The 23,679-nt window shown below is 39.9% G+C and overlaps 2 protein-coding genes across 4 annotated transcripts; one reads left to right on the top strand and one right to left on the bottom strand.

The window, feature by feature from the left end:
• The first annotated feature begins 34 nt into the window (after window positions 1–34).
• Window positions 35–4,309, top strand: irf7 (interferon regulatory factor 7). The gene is made up of 10 exons (XM_042495469.1): window positions 35–166; window positions 527–680; window positions 1,320–1,491; window positions 1,583–1,683; window positions 1,803–1,854; window positions 1,961–2,077; window positions 2,186–2,388; window positions 2,900–3,101; window positions 3,210–3,325; window positions 3,444–4,309. Exons 1-10 carry the CDS (start codon window positions 159–161, stop codon window positions 3,630–3,632), a joined length of 1,314 nt encoding a protein of 437 aa, XP_042351403.1. The 5' UTR covers window positions 35–158; the 3' UTR covers window positions 3,633–4,309.
• Window positions 4,310–5,072: 763 nt separating this feature from the next.
• On the bottom strand, window positions 5,073–19,267 carry phrf1 (PHD and ring finger domains 1). 3 transcript variants are annotated; one of them, XM_042495465.1, is made up of 20 exons: window positions 19,183–19,246; window positions 18,482–18,596; window positions 18,252–18,387; window positions 17,204–17,362; window positions 16,650–16,846; window positions 16,436–16,519; window positions 16,185–16,318; window positions 15,942–16,033; window positions 15,076–15,254; window positions 14,639–14,771; window positions 14,350–14,471; window positions 13,976–14,157; window positions 13,254–13,370; window positions 12,501–12,655; window positions 10,442–12,236; window positions 9,014–10,338; window positions 8,702–8,775; window positions 8,050–8,172; window positions 7,779–7,907; window positions 5,073–7,004 (listed from the first exon to the last, which is right to left on the bottom strand). In XM_042495465.1, the coding sequence occupies exons 3-20, from the start codon at window positions 18,337–18,339 to the stop codon at window positions 6,846–6,848; spliced, it is 5,247 nt and encodes a 1,748-aa protein (XP_042351399.1). In that variant the 5' UTR covers window positions 18,340–18,387; window positions 18,482–18,596; window positions 19,183–19,246; the 3' UTR covers window positions 5,073–6,845. The 3 variants fall into 3 exon arrangements, with proteins under 3 accessions (XP_042351399.1, XP_042351400.1, XP_042351402.1); XM_042495466.1 differs by lacking the exon at window positions 18,482–18,596 and having other exon boundaries at window positions 19,183–19,267; XM_042495468.1 differs by lacking the exons at window positions 18,482–18,596; window positions 19,183–19,246 and adding an exon at window positions 18,955–18,972.
• Window positions 19,268–23,679: the final 4,412 nt, after the last annotated feature.

Raw genomic sequence — 23,679 nt, 5'->3', positions numbered from 1 at the left:
GTGCGTCGGAAACGCCAAAGGAGCTGAGACCTCCCACTGGGGAGGAGACATTAAAACCTCATATGTTGTCACTGAGTATGCTGTTAATATTTCGGCAAAAGTACTCCGGGGATCCACAACAACAACTCTACAGAGAGCAGCACTTCTACTGAGAAAATATGCAAAGGTAAGGAGACAAACGTCCTCACCCCTCTATCTCCCTTTTGCTATTTTGGATATAAACCTTCTTTGTTTCATTTTGCTGCGAGTGGATTACATGTGTTATAGTATAGACTGGGAAACTGGTTGTGTTGCGTGGGTAGATTTATTTAAGTCTCTTAGTACAATGTGCTGAATAAGTGTGCATGTTGCTAGATATTGCTTGGTCTATTTTGACTATTTGCAGGAGAACAGAAAAACACCGTACAGTTTCACCACAGTGCTCTCTTGTGTATGTGTGGTTAAGGTTCTCATGTCTATTTCCTCTCTCTGCTCATGTAAAATGTTGGATTAAAGAACGACACTGATCTGTCATGTTTCCTCTCAGCCCTCCTAAGCCTCAATTTGCCAGCTGGCTCATAGAGCAGGTGGAGACGGGCCAGTACACGGGCCTGAGCTATGTGGGCCAAAACAAGTTCAGAGTCCCCTGGAAGCATAACTCCAGGAGGGACTGCAATGATGAGGACAGTAAAATATTCCGGGTAGGTTCAAACTCGTTGAACTTGTCACTGCAATACAAGAGTTCATTGACACATCATGATTAGATTAAATGTGTTAGGCTTTGTTGACAATCCGCTGATACACTAAATAGTTATACATGTGTATTTTTAAGTCAATATTGTGCCACAAACACTCCTCGTGGGTGGTTTCTGAAGCCAGTGACAGACAGGTCATTAGGGATTAATTCATGACATTACTAGCAGATGTATGGCAGGTGTTGACATGGATGACAATTCTGGCATTCCTGAACCAGTAGTGGCACTTCCACTTCCCTTGAGTCAAAATAGAGTCTCAGTTGTGATACCACAGTGTATGTGGTTATAATTACACTAACCTAAAAAAAAAAAAAAAATCCTGCAGTGTTTTCCTGGGAGCTGAATAAGCTGCAGAGGACTCTTTCTCTCCAAAACAAATAGATCAGGGGATTTAAAGTGATTAAAAAAGAAATTTTACAAAAATACCAAAGAAAGCAGTTTCATGTCACAAATGAGTGCTTCTCCAATGTTGTTTGGCACATCTAAATTCCACACACTGAACATTTAATGCAATTATGATGCATCATAATTTTGTTTACATGGGGATTGTATATTGAGTCTAATTTCTTTTTGCATGGTTTCCAGGCATGGGCAGTAGCAAGTGGAAAAATTAATGAATTCCCCAATGACAAAGCCAGGTGGAAAACCAACTTCCGATGTGCTCTTAACAACCTCTCCGTGCGCTTCAAGATGATAAAGGATAATTCCAAAAATTCTGACGACCCTCATAAAATCTACGAGATTATCAACACTGGGTGTAAGATGATAGCCACTTAATCCAAACATTCTCCTTCCACTATTTGGAGTTTGAATGCAATGAATGTTTAAATTGTTTTGTTTACCTGCAGACAACTATGAAAGTCTGCCAAAACAAGACTCTCAGGAGGATTCTGACATGGCTCCAGATATCTACAGTTCTCCCAGAGAGTACCTCCCCTCAGGAAATGAGGTGCAGTACTGCCTGGAGTGCACTTTCACTTCTCTCTGTTTACTGGTTTGTGTTTGTGTTTGCTGCTATTCAAATCTTAATGCACGCCTAAATAAATTCCTTTTTTTTTTTCCAAACAGCACAATCTGCTTAACAATTTTATGGCTTTGGATCTCGGCAATCAGTCAGCAGGTAAAGTGTGGTAGGCATCTGGAAATATTTAGTCTGTTTATGATTTTACTTGTTTTATAATGGAGATTAAAAGTAGTTGATTCAGCTGTTTTATTGTCTTTAATAGAGGAGCAACCATGGGCAGCAGAGGGCTATGGTCAGCACAATCCGGCTGCCCTGCCTTACCCTGCTGCAGCTGAGAGCCACCCACCATTTTTACCAGATCAGCCTGCTTACTGTGAGGGTATGTTCAGTTCAAATAAAATCAAATTCCTTTATTGAAATTAAAAGCTAGATGGAAAAAAATGTTTCCAATTGATTATCCGTGAAGATCATGTTTGTTTTCTTACAGTAAATCCTCCACCAGTCATCAGTCTACCTTTGCAGCCTTCAATATACGACCTGGAGATCTCCATCCACTACAGGAAAAAGGAAATGCTCAAAACCACTATGACTACTGCCCTTCTCCAGCTCCACTACCAGCACGAGGCCCTTGACTCCAGTGCCCATCATCTCTGCTTCCCCTCAACTGATGGTCTGTTTGACCACAAACAGGTATACAATGACATCAGCTGCACATTTTCTGTGACTTAACTAGAGAAAAATCCACCAAAACTACTGAACAGGCCTGTTAACAGTCTCTCACATTCTTTAACCAAATTATATTTCCTGCAGTACAGTTTTTTTAATTGAGAAGCAAACAAGTTAAAATGTGCCTTGTTAAGTAGCAGTCTTCCTCTTCACTGCTCACATATGTGCACAAGAACCAAAAGGAGATTCACACATAAAAAATATTGCTCCTTAGCACCACTACACATGGGTGCTGCAAAAGTTTGCTCCTTCACAAAGGACTTTTATCAGCTTGAATCCAAAGATCAGACTGTGTGTTATTGAAAGAGACTGCGCTTTGAACAAGCTTTCAGTGAGAAACAGACATCCATCACAGGAGGAAGAAAACTGCATTGAAAGTTTTCTGTAAGTTTGTATAAAATATACTGCTGTACATCCTCAATGTGACACTTTTTCTATGTAAACATTTATCTGAAAACTCCTCTCTTTACCCCAGGTCGAGTACACCAATCGCATCCTCAGCAGCATCCAGAGAGGTCTGTTCCTGGAGGTACGGGACACTGGTATCTATGCCTGGAGGCAGGACAGGTGCCATGTGTTTGCCAGCACCTGTGACCCCAGTGTGGCTCACCCGGACCCAACCAAGCTGCCCCAGAACACCATGGTGGAGCTCCTCAGCTTTGAGACATATGTTAATGGTTAGTATGGATCTCCTATTACTATTTATAACTAGTATTAGTAATGTTACCTTTTGTGTAAGGCCAACATTATGTTTGCATTGATGGTCTCACCTTTGTTTGTTTCAGAACTGAAGCAGTTTAAAGAGAACAATGGTAGCTCTCCCAACTACACCATCAACATGTGCTTTGGAGAGAAGTTTCCTGATGGAAAACCTTTGGAGAAAAAGCTCATCGTAGTCAAGGTTATCCTCTTTCCTATTTTCTGCCAAGCTTCACCTCAAAAGACATATACAGTATTTAAGATCTTCAGTTTTGCAGTTAAGTGCAAAATGTCTAAATGTACTTACTTTGCCCCCATAGGTGGTCCCTCTGATCTGCCGACACTTTCACGAGATAGCCCAGATGGAGGGGGCTTCGTCTCTTCACAGCGCCAACGTCAGCCTACAGATCTCAAACAACAGCCTGATAGATCTTATTTACTCTGTCTTTGGTCTGCCAACAGCTGAGGACCCAGCACAGGCTGAGGCACCTTTTCTGCCTCAGATGTGATTTTTTTTCTCTCACTCCATCCTAATGATGACTATTTTACTCCCTATGGGACACACTCCCTGCTGTTATGTAAAGCTTCACTAAAAAGTTTGGCACCCTGTTGAATATTTTTACCTGGAGCAGGAAGACGCAAACTTTAACGTTTAATCACAACTAGTCAACTACATTTCCACCTTCCTGCTTTACATCATCTCTTTTTCACTTTATGATCACATTAGACACAAACTTTAGGCAAAAACTGACACCCATCACTACAAAAGTAAAAAGTGAACTCCTCCAGTGTTGTACTGTTACATTACCTAACTTAAAGGCCAATGGCCTTGCCTTAAAATTCACTTTTATATCATTACTGTAAATGTCAAATCATCTCTTAATGAAATGTGTCATTTAACTGTTATATGTATATAGAAAACACTTGATGCCTAACACGGTGGGAAATCCTGTGTAATGTAACATTTTTGCTTTATGATCACATATTTATCAACTTGTAAAATGCAAAATAAAGGTTTTTTGTTATTTGTTATGTAGACATTGACTGCCCTGCAATATGTCTATGTGTGTGGTGAACTGTTTTGCACTTCAGAATTTGGTAACCTCTGTATTCTGCTGGTCGTTTTTGCACTTTTCATACTGAATTAACTAAAATAAACTGTTTATCCTTGAATCAGATTTCAGTTCATTGTCACTGTGCTGCTATGTATGACACTTAGATGGTAAGTAATATATGGATATCATATAATAGATCTAAAAGAGATTTAGGGTATAATCTACTGTTTTCTTAAAATAAAAATCGAGAATTTTTTCCTAAGAAAAAAAATTGCTTTGAAGCTGAGGTCTTATAATATAGCTCCAGGTCTGTCCATAATAACCCCCTCAATTAAAAAAATACAACATTATACCTGAAAAGAAAATACAAATGGGTTCAAAGATGCTCTTTTCAGCATATATTGGCTTAGTTTGAAATGTAACACTAAGACTTACAATGATTTTCATAGTATGTCTTCAAACATTGCCCCTTAAAGCCTCAAATCCTTTAAAGGGGGAGTCAGCAATTCTGGAGAAAGATTACAGATATTTCAACAACACCTAAACAAATAACTTTACAGTGCATCTCCCACTTCATTTTTTATGAATACCTATGACCTTTGAATGACCCATTCTGTCCTATGCTTGCACATAAACACCCCCTGTTGTTGATTAGCCATAATAGTGTTGTGTGCACAGTCCGAGCCTCTCCACTGTTTACCCATTCGCTGAGCCAGGGCTGTGAAGAAACACCCATTTTTTTTCTTCAGCTTGTTTGCAGAACTGACAGCTAGTTTACCATGAAGAGATATTTGCTGAATTTGTGTATTGGGTAAGAATTGCTGACTTCACCTTTAAACCAAAATATGACACCTGGACAGAATTAGTAATTGAATTAAATTGAGACCAAAATCTATTTAACATCAGTGATTTATTATCATTTGTGTTCCCTCTTAGAAACACCTGACCTATCTGATCAAGTAAATGCAGAAAAAAGTAAAATACATTCAGATAAACATGAGCACCCGTTTTTGTAGATTTTTCTACTCCTTTTCCATGGCTTTAAGAAAGCCGCATTAATTGTGACAAAAACGCAGTACAAGGCAAGTCCAACCACCCACCTAATTAGTCTTTACAGTTGGCAAACAAACTACTGTGGACAACAAAACGCTGAGCAAGCAGAACTTAATTTCTCATGAACATTTCTCACAAAGGAAGTGAGCAGCACAGCGGTAACGGACGTCTGCTAGTGTAAGGTTTGGACATAGTGACAAAGCAGTCAGAATGAGGCTGTAATTAAGTACTGCAGACAAAGTGAATACTGAAAGGATTATTTAATGTTCCCAACTATAGGTATGTGATGACTTCTATCATACCTACCTTGACTTCTGAGATTTTCCATTGTTTTAAACTATATGTGGACTATAAATTAATCCCATGAAATTATGCCAGCAAAATAAGCTTAATAGTACTTAATAGTAAACATTTAATACAAAATGAAAAAATAGTTAAAATGTTTATGGATATAAAAGCACCAGGTAAGACTGACAAAATACAGATGTTGCTACTTTTGCAAGATAACGGGTACTGCATCTTAGCCCACTGAGACATAATGTCTGTATTTTTAGTGTTTTTCAAACATAAAATCTATACTACCTACTGCTATTGTGGAATTGTACTCTCCATTTTTCAAAAACAGAATGCCCAAAAATAATTGTATCTATATTATTGAGGGAATTGTTGCAATTTTTTTCTTCTTTTTTTATGGTTTGACATTACATTTCACTTATGGGTTGAAAAATGGATGATGCTGAGATTTAAAGGTTTATTCAGTATATCAGAGAAGAAGAATAAGAGAAGAAGCTGTTGTTTGAGAGGTGGTACTCCATTTTTCATTTTGCTGAGCCAGAATTCACCTGTAGTACACTGAACTAGATTTAACTCATTAGACACGTGGAAGACAGATAACAGTGGCTTTCAAATACAAAACATAAACCAATAAACTATAAACTACAACCATTTATGTCAGTCATTCACAACAGGCAACACGGATGAAAGAAAGATATGAGTGGATATATCAAATCTATATTATTTACAACCAAATCTAAAATTGTTCAATTACTCTTCTGATAAATTTTCTACAAAAATTGCATAACAGTGTTGTTCCTTAACGTGACAAACTTGTTTAATATGCATACTCTGCATACAACTCCTGAACCAAAAAAATTAGTTTTGCCACTGATAAATACCCCTGGACTCCTACAAAACAGAACAGGAAACTCAGCACCCACGCTGCGTCCTCCTAGTGATATGCCTGTGGAGAGGCTACCTGATTTATCACTCCATGGGAGGGTCTTTGAGATTTGCCTCTTTAAGGCACAACCTCAAGGTCTCCCTGTAAGTGTCTGAGTTGTACTACACAAAAGGACCAGATCCTGGCAGTGACAGTCCAAGCGCAAAACATCACTAGGTACAGTTCAAGTGATCAACAAAAAAAGTTTGTCCTCAAAATTCAGTTAAGCTCGACATTATAGAAAATGTTCCGTCTTGAAGCTGTGTGTAAATCTTAGTGAACCTTTAGATGTGTTTGCAAGAGAGATCCCGTGGTCGGACGCAAAGTAAAAGAAAGATTAACACTTTGAGTGTTTGCAGTGGGTGCAGCTGTCCTTGCCTGTAATTCACGCCTCCTCATGGGCTATCAGAGGATTTCATGGCCTCAGCCTCCTGTGTCTGCCCTAAGTCATCTCCTTTCTTGTGTTTTCTAGCGTGTTTGTATTTGTCCACGTATGCCTTGACCAGATTGCCCACCTTCACTGGGTTGATCTCCCCACTCTTGCTGTGGCACACCTGGTGACCAGGAACAAAAGATAATGACATATAAATTCTCATTCAACTGATGACCTGAGACACTTGCCCCTTTTACACTGCCACACCATTATTCCACCTCGCCGTTCTTTATAAAAAAGGTTTGATCACAGAATAGGCAGACATAGTTGTCTCGCCTTTAGGCCAGCAGCAGAGGCTGTAACAACACTGGATCTGCATCTTTGTAAAAGGCACAGCCAGGAGGACGGGACGTACGTGATGGTTTGACAAAGTGTTATGTGTGCGTCCCACTTTCAGTAGAGTTAAGAAGCAGTTAGCAGCTAACTCAAAGAAGAAGAAGAAGAAGAAGAAGAAGAGCAACCAAAAATGTCCCCCAAATTGGGAAGACAATGAGATGCGGGAGCTCCTTAACCTCCAAGCAGAGGGCAAGATCAGCCGTAACATAACAGGGCTGGAAGATGATGTTATTGCCATTTTATACCATTGTTATTGACATATACTTATGTCACACTAGAGTATAGTATATGTAACACCTGTCAAGCCTCTTTTGCTACCAGAAACGGCAGCATGTTATCTAATATTACACACTGGGGCATGTTTTCTTTGATTGTTTAGTTTTGTGTAAAAAAAGGCAAAAGTGGCATAAACAAGGGACTCAATAGCAGCCTTATCGTGCCTTCCCTGTATAAAAAGGGCTGCTTAGAAATGCCTAATTTTTTACTCAGAAGCTGTCAGGGCTTTATGTTGTACATCACTGACAAATCTTTCAGTATCGTGTTAAGATTTTGAACCCACCTTCTGGACGGCTTTACGTAGAATCTCTTTGTATTCATCCTTGTTGATGTCTCTCCTCTGGTAGAAAGGCTTGATGGCGAGCTTCACCTCTTCTATAGCTCTCTCCTGCATGTGCAGCTTCTTCAAATACTGATGGCAGGAGAAAAATATCACAAATGTCATGATACAGTTTCCACAAATATTCTCAAAGTAGGAGGGATTTACAATGTTTATTTAAAAAAAAAGGACAACACAACTTAACACACATTAAGTTCAAAAATTAAACATTCACCTGGTCTTTTCTCGATAAGTCGCCTTCCTCTGCCTCTCCTTGTACACCAGCAGGTTTAGAGGAGGTACCGTGCGGACCCACAGAAGCCCTCTTGGAGGGGTGACCGACAGCTCCAGTGGTGTCCTGTGAAAATCAGGGGAAATCATAAGCATGATAAGAAAGTGACTTGACTAAAAGATTACATAGGGATAGACTAAAGGATAGATCAAGTAATTTAGGGCTGCAGCTAACAATTCAATACAACTGTCAATGTAATGTCAAAAAATTGTCAAAATGCCAGTTCTAAATTCCCAGAATCCATAGCGGTGTATCCTGACTGTTTGTTTTATTTGACAAACAGTCAAAAATCTTATGTTTTACATGTCTGTGGTTGACAAAATGGCAATGCCTTAGTTGGTATTAGAGATTACATCAAATGTGCTGACAACAGTTTTGATTTCCACAGAGTGCTTTTTACTTTCGTTTACTCTGAAAATACTTCAGTATCAGTTTCAGTTTCAGCCGCGTGACTTTACCCAGACAATACATTTGTTTCTTGTGGATAAACACTGCCATCTCCTGGTGATTTAATCACATAAACCTTTGATATCTAAAAATACTAGTTGCTAGAATTATTTTGTTAACTATGACATAATAAGTGCATCTGACCTACCTGACTGGATGTCTGGACTGTTGAGGAGGGTCGGCGACCTTCCTGCTTCAACTTCAATTTATACAAGGCCAGCTCTGTGCAAGAAAGAAAAAAAAATCAGAAAACATTTAGCTGAGATACAAAATATGTATTTTATCTCTGCCTGAGAGACAAAATATCAAGATAAAGTGTGTGTGTAAGAAAATAAGAAACAACAGTGTGATAAAATTGATCTAGAATCGCTTTTATGTCCTGTTATTTTCATTTTTAGTTATGTGAAAGGCAAACAAAAACCAGTGTAGAGCAATCTGCTGCTGGATTGCTCTTACTTACTGCTTGCAGATTTCTCTGGTTGAGGCCCCTCAGGCTCCTGTATATTCCAGGTAACCCTCTTCACTTGAGTCTTGGATTTGGCCCCCGCTGCAGTTGATACTTGTTCATTCTTCCCCTCCTCCACTTCATTCTCTTGTTTGACAGTTGCACCACCTTCCCCTGTACGCTCAGACTTCACACAGTCCAGGTTGTCTAGCATCACATCAACATTAAAGTCATCATCAGAGTCTGAGGGTTGTTGAACTTCCTGCTTCACAGGGACAGTCAACCCAACAGCGTCTGGTTGATCTGTGGAGGCCTTTACCTCTGGGTGACAGGGAGAGACCGAGTCCTGGTGACAGTCTGCTGTTACAGGAGTGGTCATTGTGGAAAATGAGGTGACTGGGGCTAAGTGACATAATTCTAGGGGACTTGGCTCAGATTTAATTAAAGGGAATTCACAAGTCTCAGTCTTAATTTTAAATGTCTCAGTCTTAATTTTAAATGTCTCAGTCTTAATTTCAAATGTCTCAGTCTTAATTTCAAACGGCTCTGTCTTAATTTCAAACGGCTCTGTCTTAATTTCAAATGTCTCCGTTTTGTTTTCAGACGACGTTGACTTGATTTCAAACGTCTCAGTCTTGATGGGGTCTTTTTTGTTTCCCTCCTCATCAATAGTTTTGGCTACCAGCAAAGCATGAATGTCAGTTTCTTCTTTCTTAATTTCTTTATTAACGGAGAAATCTTCAAACATATCAAGAGATGGTTGTTTTTCTTTCTTAATTTCTTTTCTAACCTTAATCTCTTTCGCCATTTCTGCTGTTGAGGCCCGGCAGTCTTCCTTGAGGTTTTTGTCTTTCTTTCTAACGTTAGAGGAGTCAGTACAGGAGGAAGTTGTCTGTTTATTAACTGTAACAACTTTTTCCTCTTTGACGGAGCTTTGAGTATCTTTCTCTTTCTTCTTATCCTGTAACAGTTTTGTGTCCTTAGAAGATGAAACACAGGCCCCTGAGGTTTTCTGAGAACTCTTGGATGATGATTCTTCATCTTTCCTTTTTTCTCTTGATCTGGATCTTGACCTGTCTCTCCTCTTGTCTTTTGACCGGGACTCCACCTTGTCTCTGGAGGAGAGAGAGGATTGTTGCAGGCGTGTGTGGTCTTTCTTCCTTTCCCGGGATCTGGACCGGGATTTTGACCGTGATTTTGAGCGAGACCGACCATGTCTCTTGTCTTTTGACACCCGTCTTCTATCAGTATCTCTCTCTCTGCTGTCATTTCTCTCGTGGCTCCTTCGTTGATGCTTCTTCCTCCTTGAACGCTCTCTGCTGCTAGAGCTGGAACCAGACCTAAAATCAGTGACGACAGACAAATAATAAAGGTCTTAGCGTTGATCAGATGTTAACATAATAGCTGGTAGCAGAAATTTTGGACAAAGTCCTACATATTTACCTCGATCGCCTCCTGTCTTTGGATCGTGACCGAGACCGCCATCTCTTTCTGCGGGGGGAATTGGACTGAGAACTTTCTGATATTGAGTTTGCTCTCCTCCTCTCTCTAGATCTTGATCGCCTGGAACTCCTGTCTCTCTCCTTCTCCTTCTCTTTCTCTTTCTGTCGGCCTCCCTGGCCTGAAGCATGAGGGTCTCCTCTCGTGCCTCCGTCTGTCTCTAAACTGCTTGAGCATCTCTCCTTTGAGGTCTTCTTATGGCCCGAATCTCCATCAGTCTGTCCACTCTCTTCTAAAGTCTCTCTCTCAGCTTTTAAAAGACTCAGGCCGGGTTGTATAGGTGGTGCAGTGTCTGCTGCTGTATCTGAATTCAAAGTTTTTACGCTGTGACCAAACATTTCAGCCTCCCCTGCATTATCTGACTCCGGCTCTTTCTTAAGTTTAATGTCAAGTAATGTTTTTTGTTTCTCAGTTTTTGTGTCGATTACTCTAGATTCTTTTTCTACCTTGACGTATTCTTCAGAAAATCTGACCTCCTGTGATGTGGTTTCTTGAGCACTAGCTCTCCTTGGTTCTTCCTGCGAGACCTCATTCTCCAGTGATTCAGTTTTCACAGATTGTAGTTCCTGCCTGCTTTGCACTAAAACTTTCTCATTTCTTAAACTAGGAGACATCCCGTCACGTGTGGTGTTTCGGGAACTTCCATGCAACCTGTTGCTCTCAGCTTCATCATCTGAGCTGCTCGAGTCGGACATAGTGGGATTAAAGGGATCGTAAATAGTATTACTGTCTTGTTCCTTATTGACCGGTGTATGTGATGCCAGGAGCATCTGTTTATCCCTGTGCAGCTGTCTCTTTTTTACTTCATCTTCCTTTTCTCTCTGGTGTTTCTGTGAACTGCCCCCAGCGGCAGAGGATGAGGAGCTGCTAAGCCGCCTTGACTGCCAGGAGTTCCCACTGGAGTTAATGCGGAAGCTTACTGATGATGAAGATGAGGAAGACGATGAGGGATATCGTGGCTGGTTGGCAGAGGAGCCAGTGGAGGAGGAAGTGGAGAATGAGTTGGAGAAGGCTGAGGATGGGCCAGCTCCACTGGGCCTCTGTCTACAGGCCTGACCATCAGCCCTGCCCTTTTGCTGGTCTACACTTTGCTGCCTTCCCTTGTCCCCAGCAAGGCTGTTCATGCCCTTCTCTGGCATGCCATAACCATTACTACTGGTGGCAGAATTTCTACTATTTCCCCTACTACTACTACTGCTGCTGCTTCGATCACTGCCACTGCTGCTACTTCGACTAGTGCAATTATTTGTGATACCACTGCTCTCCCTTTTTATTTTTGGTATCTTCGGAAGCACTGACACATCTACCCACATGGGCTTTATGGGTGCTTTTATAGGCTGGGAGTGCGATGGGGTTACTCCCTTGCTCTTGGAGCTGGAGTCCACGGTGGGATGAATGGACGAAGAAGGGCTAGGGGCTCCAACTCCATTAGTTCTCCAGTGCCCTGGAGGGTGTGTGGGTCTGATTGGACGAGGTGGCTGCAAACTTGAATGACCTCGGTGTGGTAGATCAGAATGGGAAGATGGTCGGGTATGGCTGGATGAGGAGCATAAGTGAGAAGTACTGTGGGAGAAAGATCTGCTAATGGAGCTATGAGAGGATCCTGGTAGGTCTCTGTTGTAGTGGACAGATGGAGAACTGTCTCCCTGGCTGGGTGACATCACTGGGCTGATCCCGGTGCTGGTCTCTCCTGAGCTACTGCTATTACAGCAACTTGGCTTTAATGCAGATGGCATCACTGTAACACAAAACATTTACAAATGATAAAGAGCTGAATAATTCTGCTATTTTGCTCTGCTTGGCAGAATATACTATTTACACAATGGATACATCTTACAGTAGTTATTCATAGTCACAGTGTTCGGAAAACCAAAAAATGGGAAATGGTGACAGCAACAGGCTCAGTCAGTCACAATCAGCTGATACTGCTGACACATACAACACATTAAATTAAATCTCATTGTGGAGACTTTTTGTTTGAAAATGCAACATGCACACTTACTTGGCTTTGTAGCTTTAAGGGAACCATCTCGATTAATAACAACATCAGAGCTGTCCATCAAGAGGACACTTTGTCCTGACAGGATGCTGCCCAAGAGGTCGGGCACGGGAGCAGCCTCAACAACACATCCCGATTGGGGCACACCCATACCTCTCCTGGTATAGTAAAGCAAACTTTTAATTAGATCACCCATTATACCTTGGTATCCATCAAGAAAGATAAAATTTTGATCACAAAGACTGAGACAGCTAAGACACCTCATGCTACATATATCAGAAATTCTGATGTGTAACATGATGCACATGAGTAGTGTTTGGAATTGTTGTTTAATCATTTCTGTTAATTTATGGGCATTTTTAGTTCTTAGTAAAAATTGAATAAAGATTTTTTTTAAATTTCATAACAAAAAAAAATGTATAAAGCAAAAAATAACTTGGAACTTATATTTCCAGCAGATTCAGACTGCCATTAACAGTATTGTGTGACAGAGATTCTCTGTCACACAATGCACGTTTGTTCATTTAGGACTGTTTCTACTTTCGGCCTATCAGTGTTAGCAGTTTTCTGGGTCATTATAACTATAATTGAGGACATTTAAAAATCCTGCATTATTACACCATCCTGCAGAAAATGCTTGGTCATGTTAGGGACTGATCAGAAAAAACATGTTACTCAGTTAGCTCTAAATATGGGAAGCTACAAATCAGAACCTGTTCTGCATAACCAACCCTGCACATCATGGGAACACGTTACCTGGAAAGGCTTGCAGTGACTGGTCGAGCTACAGGCTGGTGAGAGCGGAGAGCAGATCTAGAGATCCCTCGTCTCTTGGCCTCCAGTAGTGATGTAGCCTGCTGCTCTTCCTCCTCACTGGTCAAATTATTACCACAAGACACAATGTGCTTAAGTATTAATGCCATATATGCTCAGCTATATACAAACATATATAAATACAATCAAATATACATAAGCAATATTCATATATGTATTTTATACTTGGATGGTTGACATTGATAATCACATATTGATAATGACAGGGCTGACCCAAACTATTCATATGTGTTTATAAGCTGAATTTGTAATAGTAAGTCATATTGAGGAGCTTTTTTTTTTTGTTTTTTTACTTTTGTTTGTCTTCTTGCAAAACACTATTTGCATGGCACACCCATGCTATGCAGCATCACAGCAAAGCACATTGTGGGCTCAAAGGATTTCAGCACATCGGTATGTCAAAGAAATCAGCAGCATAGGATCATTTAACACCCTTGGGTGATTAAAACAAAAAAAGCAAAAAAGCTTGGTTTAATGTATGTGATAAGCAGTACCAAGCAGACAGGACCACTAGATCAGTATTTGAGTGGCCGTAGTAACCAGATCTTTTCATTTCTCACATAGTATTAAATATCAGTAACTGGTATTTTAAGTCTGTAAAATGGTATTTGGGTTAACACTGCAATATGCACAAGTCTTCTTACCGATCCACAAATGGATCCAGGTCAAATGGATCTCCATAAATCGAGAGGGATGCTGCACCAATGTCAGCACGCATGCTGCTTAGCGTGTGCTCTGATGGCCGATACACTGTAGGAAGTGAAGAGCTCTTCTTGTCCTTTACAATTCCAAGATTATTAGCAATACGGCTTCGAGGAGTGACTGCCTTTTTTGACACCGAGTGGAAAAAAGAGTTTATTTAGAGAGAAAAGCACCTAACTACTGCAATATATTTTTGAAATTATATTATTATTTTTTCAGTTATGTAACATTAATAATTCATTCATTACATTCACTGTTAGGTAAATCTAGTGAAATGTTTAAATTATATAAATCTTAAGACTGATGACACACTCACCAGCTTTTTTCTGGATTTAGTCCTCCTTGCTTTCCGTTTCCTCCTCTTGACTCCTGTACTTGCTACTTTACCATTTTTACTTTTAGCAGATGTCTTCTTGCGTCTGACTTTCCTGCGCTTTCCTGTTCAATCAATCACAAACGTTATCCCTCATCACAAACACAACACAATGTCAGCCTCACAGCTATCTCTTACTTTTCCTTCCACTAAAACTGTTCATATATGTGCTTGTAATGATGTTAACTCTATCTGAAAACTGTTGTGTATTTGTAGTAGTGAGCTAACTTACCAGTTTTGCGCCTGCGGCTAGATGGGGCACGAGGTGTGAAGTCCCGAACATACACAGCCGTGTTGAGCCCAGCCACCACAGCATTAATAGTCTCATCCAGCCACGTGGACTGAATCAGGTATGTGGGAGCCAACTAGAGAGAAAAAGTTTACATTACTCCACTGATTGACTTCTCACAACACATGCACTGCTCCTTTACACAAGCATTTCAATCACCAGTCAAATACAACAAAGATAAAACACACATGCCATTATTTCTGCTATCAGCAGCACTCAAGTGCATTACCCAAACAAACAACTCAAGGAGTCAGAAATGCCATCAGTTAATCTGATCTGCACAACAACAAACTTTGAAAATCAAGATCCAGTCTGCACATACGCTGTGGAAATGAGTTAGAAAGTAAGCCAAGACTGAAGCATCACGCCTCATGCCAAACCTGTGATGTGCGTGCCTGTGTGATGCGATGCCGGTTGACATTCGCGCGAACCCTCTCACTCTGCTGAGTCCGGGCAATAGCTCTGGTGGGACCTGCTGCACCGGACTGGGCGCGACTGGTGGCAGGACGAGCAGTAGAAGGTAGGCTCTCTGTATCACTGAGTTCTTCAGCTGAAGCCCCTGAGTCAAGAACATTTAAATGTCTGATTTATGAAAAGCAGCTTATAAAAGCAAAAACTGATAATCACTAACATGGTGAACAATGTTACAGGTGAGTATGTAGTTTTAAATTAATTTGTTTTGCTGCAACATACTTTGAAAGTGAGCAATGTACAAAGAAAATGAATACAATACTTTAGTAGCACTACTCTGTGAAGGACTTTCAAATTGAAAGTACTGTTTGAGAATGAATTTAGCAAGTCAAATAACTTACAAGGCCAATCATGGAACGTATTGGCTATCGTCTGGTGACGATATAGCCTCTGGGGGCAACAGACAATATTTCATCGTTTCTGGTATAGCGAGTGGATACCCAGGCCAGGACTTCCTCTTTTGTGCACTGGTCATTGTTTATAGTTTGATTCACAGCTTGAGACTGCTCCACACAATGTTTCAGCTAATCTCTATAAACAGCACCTCTATCACCTAGAAAAAAGCTAATGAAAAGCTAAATTGTCATCAGATGATGGCTGATGGGTTCCAAGATTGTACATCAGCCTATGCGTTTCACCTCTTTTGCTTTCCACATGGACTGTTTACCTGCATGCAACCAAAGCTTGCTCACATACCAAAAATCTTGTCCCATTACTTACAGATTCTGCCTACATACACAGATATCAGTTTAAAAAATACTCTTTGTAGGCTTACTTGAGTTGCGGTTGTTGGCTTCACACTCAGGGCAGAACCATTCCTCCACAGGGACAGCGTCAAGAGGTGGCGTTAGACACTCCATGTGATAGCTATGGAAAAACAAAAGCCTTAACAAATTTCTCTAATTTTAATAAATCTGGCAAGAAGTTTTAAGGCTATAACAATTGCAAAATTTGCAGAAGCTGACTTTCAACACACTTTTAAAAAAACGGTTATTCAGTACAATAATATGCATCTCACCCAGCATCACAGCCATCGCAGAGCAAGAGGCGATCCTCACGGTCACTGCCCCCACACACCTCACAGCTGGTCTGCTCCAGATCCAAATCCACTGTTTCCTCGAGCCCTTCCTTCACAGGCTTTTGTACCGTGATCTGGATGAAGCATTTAGCATGAAGCAATTAGTCCCCACAACATAAATGTAAACATAAATCTAAACTGAGTTAATAAATGTTTACAAATGTATGCCACAAAAGACAGAACACACTCACCATTTTCTTCACTTTGCCTCCATAACATTTCCTCAGGTATATGCTGTTGAAGGCAATACGGTCTACAGGACACGAGTTGGCATTCTAAATAGAGGAGAGCAAAAAACACAGGAAATGAGCCCCTCAGCTTCGTCTATAATATATGCTTTTTAAATGCAGAGAATATACTGAGAATCAAAGGATATAAGGTGCTCTCTAACAAAGCCAGACCCACCTTGGCCCATGCAAGGATGCAGTCGAGACAAAAGTAGTGCTGGCAGTTCTCTGGAGTTGCAACGGGCTGGCTGCTGAATGAGTTAAGACAGATGGGACACTTGTCTGTGTCTTCATCTGAGCTCATCCCTGCAAGGTCAGCAGAGGTTACCCCAAAAGCTCCATCCTCAGTCCTAGCATCTCCCTCCTCTTCCTCATCTGATAAAAGTGAGTAGAAAAATATTGTGAATGTATACACACTATACTGACCGATATACTTATTTAAGATATTACAGCATAACAGAAAGTAGTGAGCAGCAGAGTATTATGGAAGCTTATTTTCCATTTTTCAGCTATACAGGAAGATTAGGGCTTTTCCAGGTACACAAATTATAAAAGTGTTAAGTACTGCTAGTCACTACTCAATCAATAAAGTATTGATTAGCAGTGTACTTTAGAAGTTTACTTTTAATTTTTCAACTCTACAGGAAAATTAAGGCTTCTTATAGGCTGTTCATGATTCTTAAAAAGCAATAAAAAGTAAATTAGAAAAAAATAAAAGTTAGTCACTTGTACCATCCTCCTCTTCATTCCCTTCTTCCTCCTCCTCCTCCTCCTCCTCCTCATCCCCCTCTTCCTCATCATCATCCTCTCCATCTAGTTGATCCTCCTCTTCTCCCTCACCACTGTCAGATTCTCCATCCTCAGACTCCTCTTCAGCATCGTCTGAGTCATCTAAGAGGGAAAAATAGTATTAAAACACACAAAAAATGCATTAGGTGTTAAAGCTTTTAACAATGCTGCAGTGTTAGAGGTGAATGCAAACTGTAGTAGACTCAGTCACTCATTCATCAGCTCATGATCTTATATATACCAAACATTTTAATGAATATATTAAATTTAATGAATATTTTAATGAATCCCTAATCTCTCCTCATCCATATACCTGCCAAAAATATATAATTTTGTTTAGTTTTTTTTTTTTGACTGATTTATGTTTGTCCTTCGTTTCAACTCATCACCCAACCCCTTTCCACAAGTAAACCCCATACACTGAAATACACAGAATATTTTTGGTTGAACAAACCAAAAATTCTTTTTAATTTATTAAATTCTCCTCTTGAATTATGACCCCCTTCCATGTCACAAAACATCTTTTGAATGTTGCCCTGAAGTGAATTATTTACTGCTCTAAACATGACTGTTTTAAATCTGACCAGATCTATGAATTTCAATGCATGTGACCTAAAACACAGTGTGTCTGTATGCTCCCTTTATCCCACATTATGCACCATCCTTACTGCCCTTTTTGGAAGAATACATATTGGTCATAAGTAGCTTTTGTAAGTATTACCCCATATTTCCAGATAGTAATTCAGATATGGTAGTACAAAATACAAAATGTGAAGTGATTTGGGGTCTAATATGTGCGTTTTCCCCAGAATGGCAATACTCTTTACCAGCTTTGTTCATACATAATTGATCTGAAGTTTCCAGCCGATTTTGTGGTCTAACATCATACTTAGAAATTTGTTTTCATATACTCTTTCCACATTAACATTATCGATCATCATCTGTACTTGTGTGTATATGTTGCAGTTTCCCAACAAGTTAAACAAACTACCTGAGATGGCCCACGCTGCAGCCCTTTTTCCCTTGCCATGGGACGTACTGCGGTTGATCAGCTCATCTTGGCTGTCATCATCTTCCATGGTTGACCATCAGAAAAACAGCACAACAATTTCTCTGGCAGCTTTTCTCTAACACAAAAAGATGAACCGAATTGAGAATAATGTTAATATCAGATAATGTCAATACCTTACATGTTGGTCACATGTAAGCCACTCTACTCACTATTTAAAGGAGTGGAGGTGAAGACACGATATTCAACCAACTTTAAGGAATGACAAGGTGATATTTTGCCTCAGTCCTCTTGCAGAGAGGGAAAATGATCATCAAGCATCATGGTCTGTGGGAATGTAATGTTAGTCATGACTAATGGGAACAAATCGAGCAAGATTTTGTGACTAACCACACCACGCCACGGCATTTTGGGTACTCGTAGGCAATAAAAAGGTGAAACAGTAGTTTTAAGTGAACCAAACTGTTTAACCTTCTTTTATCTTTAAAGACAAAAAGAAAACGTTACCTAATATTAGCTTGTTAGCTGGTAGCTGTCAGCAGACCGTGCTATGGCTACATTTGTAAACAAAGAGGAAAACTCAGTATGAGACTGCTTCCTTTAAGCCTCCTATAAAACGCACATGTAGCGTATATGTACAGATGTGTATAACACATATATGCACTACCACAAAGAAGGGACTGACCTGTAACGTTGTTCTTAATGAGCAAAGGACGCCAGCTAGTAACATTAGCTTCACTGTAGCGTGTTAGCTAGCCTCAGAATAGCTAAATTTAGCGAACGTTAACTATAAGCGCCTTCGGAGTCTGCAGTAAAAACACTCGCCGCGGAGGGTAAATTTACACAAATTCCCAGTTTAACGCTGACAACTGCAATGTCCTGTTCGAGCATTACATGGTAGTATCATACATACCCTGTTCAGTAGTGTCAGGTGTTATTTGAAGTGATTTGAAGTCTCCACGGTTGTTGAGTGACACCACCGGCTGGCTAAAGACGGAGATGGCCGAGTGCAGGCAGACAACCGTGACTCTTAAAGAGACAGTGCACCTTTATTCGAGACCATCCCCGTGCATTGTTTGTGCACTTGAGTGTGGCCTTTAGTGCATTTATGCAGTGGAGGATGAAGTACATGAAAGCCATACTTCAGTAATAATGCAGAAACTGATGTTGGTAGAAGTTAAAGGGATAGTTCGGATTTTTGGAGGGGGGTTGTATGACTTATCAATAGTCAAAGTATGGCATGCAGATGTCAGTCAGCATGCACCCAGTTTGGTTTGGAGAAGCAAGAAGCAGTCATGGAGGCTAACCAATGTACTGCTAGGGATGGGGGTCAGCAACAAAATGTATTTTAGCCACCTACATATTCTCCCGCCTTGAACATGGTTTAAATGTATACTGAGAGTATTTTCAACACTTTACCTTAATGCAATTGCTGCTCTAATTTTCAGTGAAATCAAGAACTGCATTAGTACTTGACTATTTTTGTGCTGCATTTTACCAGGAGGTTGTGCTCATTCTTTGTAATGTGTGACCGTTTCATTTGTCTGCTTGTATTTATTGTTGTAACAATAGCTGTGTTCGAAACCGTTCCCTATCACAGAAATAGAACACTATATAATGTGTTCGTCATTTTGTAGTAGTGTTTGAATTCTCAGTGGTTAATTTTATCCACTACATAGTCCACCATAAAATACCAACAATACAAAGCAAATTTGAGTGTACATACGCTGTACCCTACATGTTTCCCCCATTTACCACAATGCCATGCAGTCATGTATTTCCGGAGGAAGAAAATTCCAGCGTAGTGTATAGTATATAGTTCACTATTTAATACACACTACATAGAGAACAGTGAGTGAGTGACTGTCTGAAGGAAAGCTGAAGTGGCAAAAATACTCTCAGTATGGCATACACTAAAAATGATACTGATTTGATTTGATGGGCCTTTCTTAGGTGGCTAAAATATGTTTTCTTACTGACCCCTCAGCAGCAGTACATTGCTTAGCACCCATGTTGGATTCCAGCCTGCTTTTCCAAACTGGGGGCGTGCAGACTGTTGTCCCCTGTATTTAGTACACTGACTGTGTATAAGTACCTCCTACAATCTCACTTCAGAAAACCCAAACTATCGTTTTAAAGTCACCATTAGAAAATTAAATGAGTAAAAGTTTATAAGTATCTGATATTACCTGAGCATAAGTATCAAAAGTAATTTTATTATGTTCAATGTAATTAACAATTGAGAGTAAAATTACAAGTAGTTTTTGTTGGTAATCAAAAAACAAGCTCTTAAAGTCCTAAACATTATGAGGTTTATTTCTTATTAATATGTGCAACTTTAGAAAATGTAGAGTAAAAGTGGAAATTGACATATATAGTAACTAAAGTACAGATATACTTTAAAAAAATACTTAAGCATATACATATATACACACACACACACACACATATATATATATATATATATATATATATATATATTGTTATGGTATACTTAATATTCCTTTTTTTAACTTGATTGTGTACTTCCTGACATTTTTAAAGTTTCAGAAATGTTATCAAGACACTACACCAGCCTGTTATCAAGTACCAGAGCTGAGACAGGCAGTCAGTGAAGTAAACAAGTACCACCGTCGCCCCCTAGTGGTAAATCTGCCTTGATAAAATCAGCTGTTACATAATATAATGTAATCCTGATCTGCTACTTTATGTCAAGGGGTTATGTGTATCCTGGCTGAGAATAATCCGACAGGGTTGTGACAGACAAAAACTGGTCAGAAGAAAGCTCTCGCAAACAGGTCTATGTAAAACCAAAAAGTTGTGTGATAATTTCAAATAAACAAAGAGAGAACATCATGTTCCAGCTGACATGTGGCGAGGGGAGACACTGAAATGATTTTTGTGCATATGTAAAAATGGAGCGTGTTTTGTAAGTAATCTTGACAAAAAAATATTTTAAGTCAATAATAACATTGTATCAGATGTTATGATATGATTGCTCTTCTTTAACCGAGCAATAGAGTAGGCTAATTAATAAATGAAAGTTCTGTTTTTAACTTTTTTTTCACGTGATGTTGAAATTTAACGAGAAAAAATTAATAATTTTAAATTGTAGTTTCAAATCGATTTGATGCTATACAATTAGTTAATGATGTCGGTGAGGCTCTGAACTCTCACTCCGTTAATAATTGAGTGTTCATCATCATCGCCCTCCTCCTCCACCTCCTCGCCGTCATCATCAGATCAGACTGTCATGCTGCATCCTTGGTACGTGCACAGCCACACTCTGCTCATGGCAACACTGTACACAAGTAAGCCGAGTTCAACCACTTCTCACTGTAGGGGTAGGGGCGTCCTTTGTCAAACCGGCTTAAAGCACACCTGTCCAGCCTCCAGCAGCAGCTGTCGCATCATGCGGCGTCTATTTAAGGGTATAGAAACCTTTGTCGCATTGATGTTTGCAATAAATAATCGACCAGGACAGGAAACTGTTAACAAGAGAATGGTTCATTCCTAATGTACGACGTGCAGAACTGAACGCGCCGCACCCCAACTATAACTCTACAAGTCAGCTGAACTTGCTGGCTTCATAAAACCCACCTCCAAGAGATGTTTATTTGTCTATAATCTCTAATGGGTGGGTCGTTCAACTCCAGCGCGGCCGCTCATTGGCTGCGCGTGGTGCCAGTGTGTTTCTAATTTACATAACAGGTCGGGTTGCAGATGCAGGGGAGTGGGCAGGGTAGGGGTAGTGCAAGTGAACTCAACTTCTGCGTCGGGCTATACTATATCCTTAAAATGCACCTAACTTTAACCATGCACCGTGATTTCTTTTAAGGAAAAAACAATTTGGATGTTCGGATAGATAGTTGGCGGGGCCCCGTCGGCGGAAATCTCATAGTTTTTCTTTTAAAATTAATCCAAAAGAAAACTTGGGACTGGTAAGTAGCTCCCTTTATCTGCCACTATTCTTTATTTGTCTATATGGTGTGGATGAATAGGCCACATCCAGCATATCACTAAATTAAATTTATCAAAAAATTTCTTTACAGTTGTCAGATGTAATTATTCGTTATTTTGGAACTTTTAACACAATTGAAAATGAAAGCATATCAGTACATTTCGGCAGCCAAATACATACATCGTGCTAAACCAGCTGTAATTTCATATTCTGTGGTTCAGTTTGTCACAGTGTTTGGGAAATTGACGATTTAAGAGATTGGCCGATTGATTTGAATTGTTATATAATTTTGTGTTTTGTAGATTAATTTAATTATTTTAAGCGCTTTTTTATTTTTTATGTTTTTAAAGAATAAGTGATTTTGATAGAAGATATATGTCTTGTCTTCATGTTGACCATGTCTGTTTTATTACACAGCCTTTGTCTGTGTTGCTCCACAGATTTTTGCATGTCAGTATGTGAGATCTAAAAGCAGGTAAGCCACTGACTAACGCACATTGTGCCAGTTGCCCGTTCCACTGTGCGTGTGACAGCGGCTAACCTGGTTTTGGGAATTCTTCTCATTTTTGGCTCGATCAAGACCAGCCGACAAACACCTAGATCTGCAAGCACTCCCTGACCCTGTCCCGTGCACTCTACTGGGACAGGCCTGCTCAACATGACTGCCCTCCCAGCATTCTCATGTGTACTGTAGCCTACTTCCTCCTATGTTCACATACTGTTCCTTATTTAGGGCCAGGGGCTTTTTGCATGGCCTCCTATAAAGAGATGACCTCTTTTGCCACATACTGTCAAGACTATTGGTGAGTGTTTTGTTTCTGTTTTTGTTTCATCTAACATGATAATAATCATCATATTCACTGGTTTCCTATTTGAGGTCAGAGGGGCCCTCCAGGGGTTCTTGGGAAGGTTCCCTCAGGCACTCTAGCAAAAACGAGCGTTACTTTAAAGACACTTAACTTGATTTTAGAACAAAATTATGGAGAAAACAATAATGTGTCCACCCATTAATACCAGTAAAAGCAGTTTTCTAGTTATTTACAACTTAGTTAGAGAATCTAAATTGATTGTATCCACACTATGTACTGTGTTTTTGTATAAAGGTATCCTTCAAGTGAGAAGTAAAGTTTCTACTCAAATCAGTTGTGGCATCATGTATTTTACTTTTCCTTTCACTATGTATTTCTTGGTATCAGTAAGTATGTTTCATCCCCATCAGTGCATAATGACTCACTGTGACACAGAGGAATAGATAAGTGCAGTATGTGAGACTCATTAACTTGTGGCCCCCATTCATCATCACCATGTGGACGTGCAGATGCTCACTCTTGTCCAACAACATGGAGGTTATTTCTCAGACACCCAGTGCCATTTATGAATGCGCATCGATCAGTTTTCACCCAAAAAATGTTCAGCTTCAGGACCCCCTTTTACACTCTAGCACCTTCC

This window comes from Plectropomus leopardus, chromosome 11 (assembly GCF_008729295.1).
Source record: "Plectropomus leopardus isolate mb chromosome 11, YSFRI_Pleo_2.0, whole genome shotgun sequence".
In the NCBI taxonomy this organism is placed as follows: domain Eukaryota; kingdom Metazoa; phylum Chordata; class Actinopteri; order Perciformes; family Serranidae; genus Plectropomus; species Plectropomus leopardus.
This window is presented reverse-complemented; position numbering and strand designations above follow the sequence as displayed.

Bases quoted from the DNA above. Each gene is read 5' to 3' on its own strand.
- irf7 (XM_042495469.1), top strand. The intron at 1,492-1,582 runs GTAAGATGATAG...GTTTACCTGCAG, and splicing joins CGAGATTATCAACACTGGGT to ACAACTATGAAAGTCTGCCA. The intron at 3,326-3,443 runs GTTATCCTCTTT...TTGCCCCCATAG, and splicing joins AAAAGCTCATCGTAGTCAAG to GTGGTCCCTCTGATCTGCCG.
- phrf1 (XM_042495466.1), bottom strand. From the start codon at position 18,339: ATGGAAGATGATGACAGCCAAGATGAGCTGATCAACCGCAGTACGTCC. The intron at 16,520-16,649 runs GTGGGTCTGGCT...TCCTCTATTTAG, and splicing joins GCATCCTTGCATGGGCCAAG to AATGCCAACTCGTGTCCTGT. The intron at 14,472-14,638 runs GTAAGTTAGCTC...TTGATTGAACAG, and splicing joins TAGCCGCAGGCGCAAAACTG to GAAAGCGCAGGAAAGTCAGA.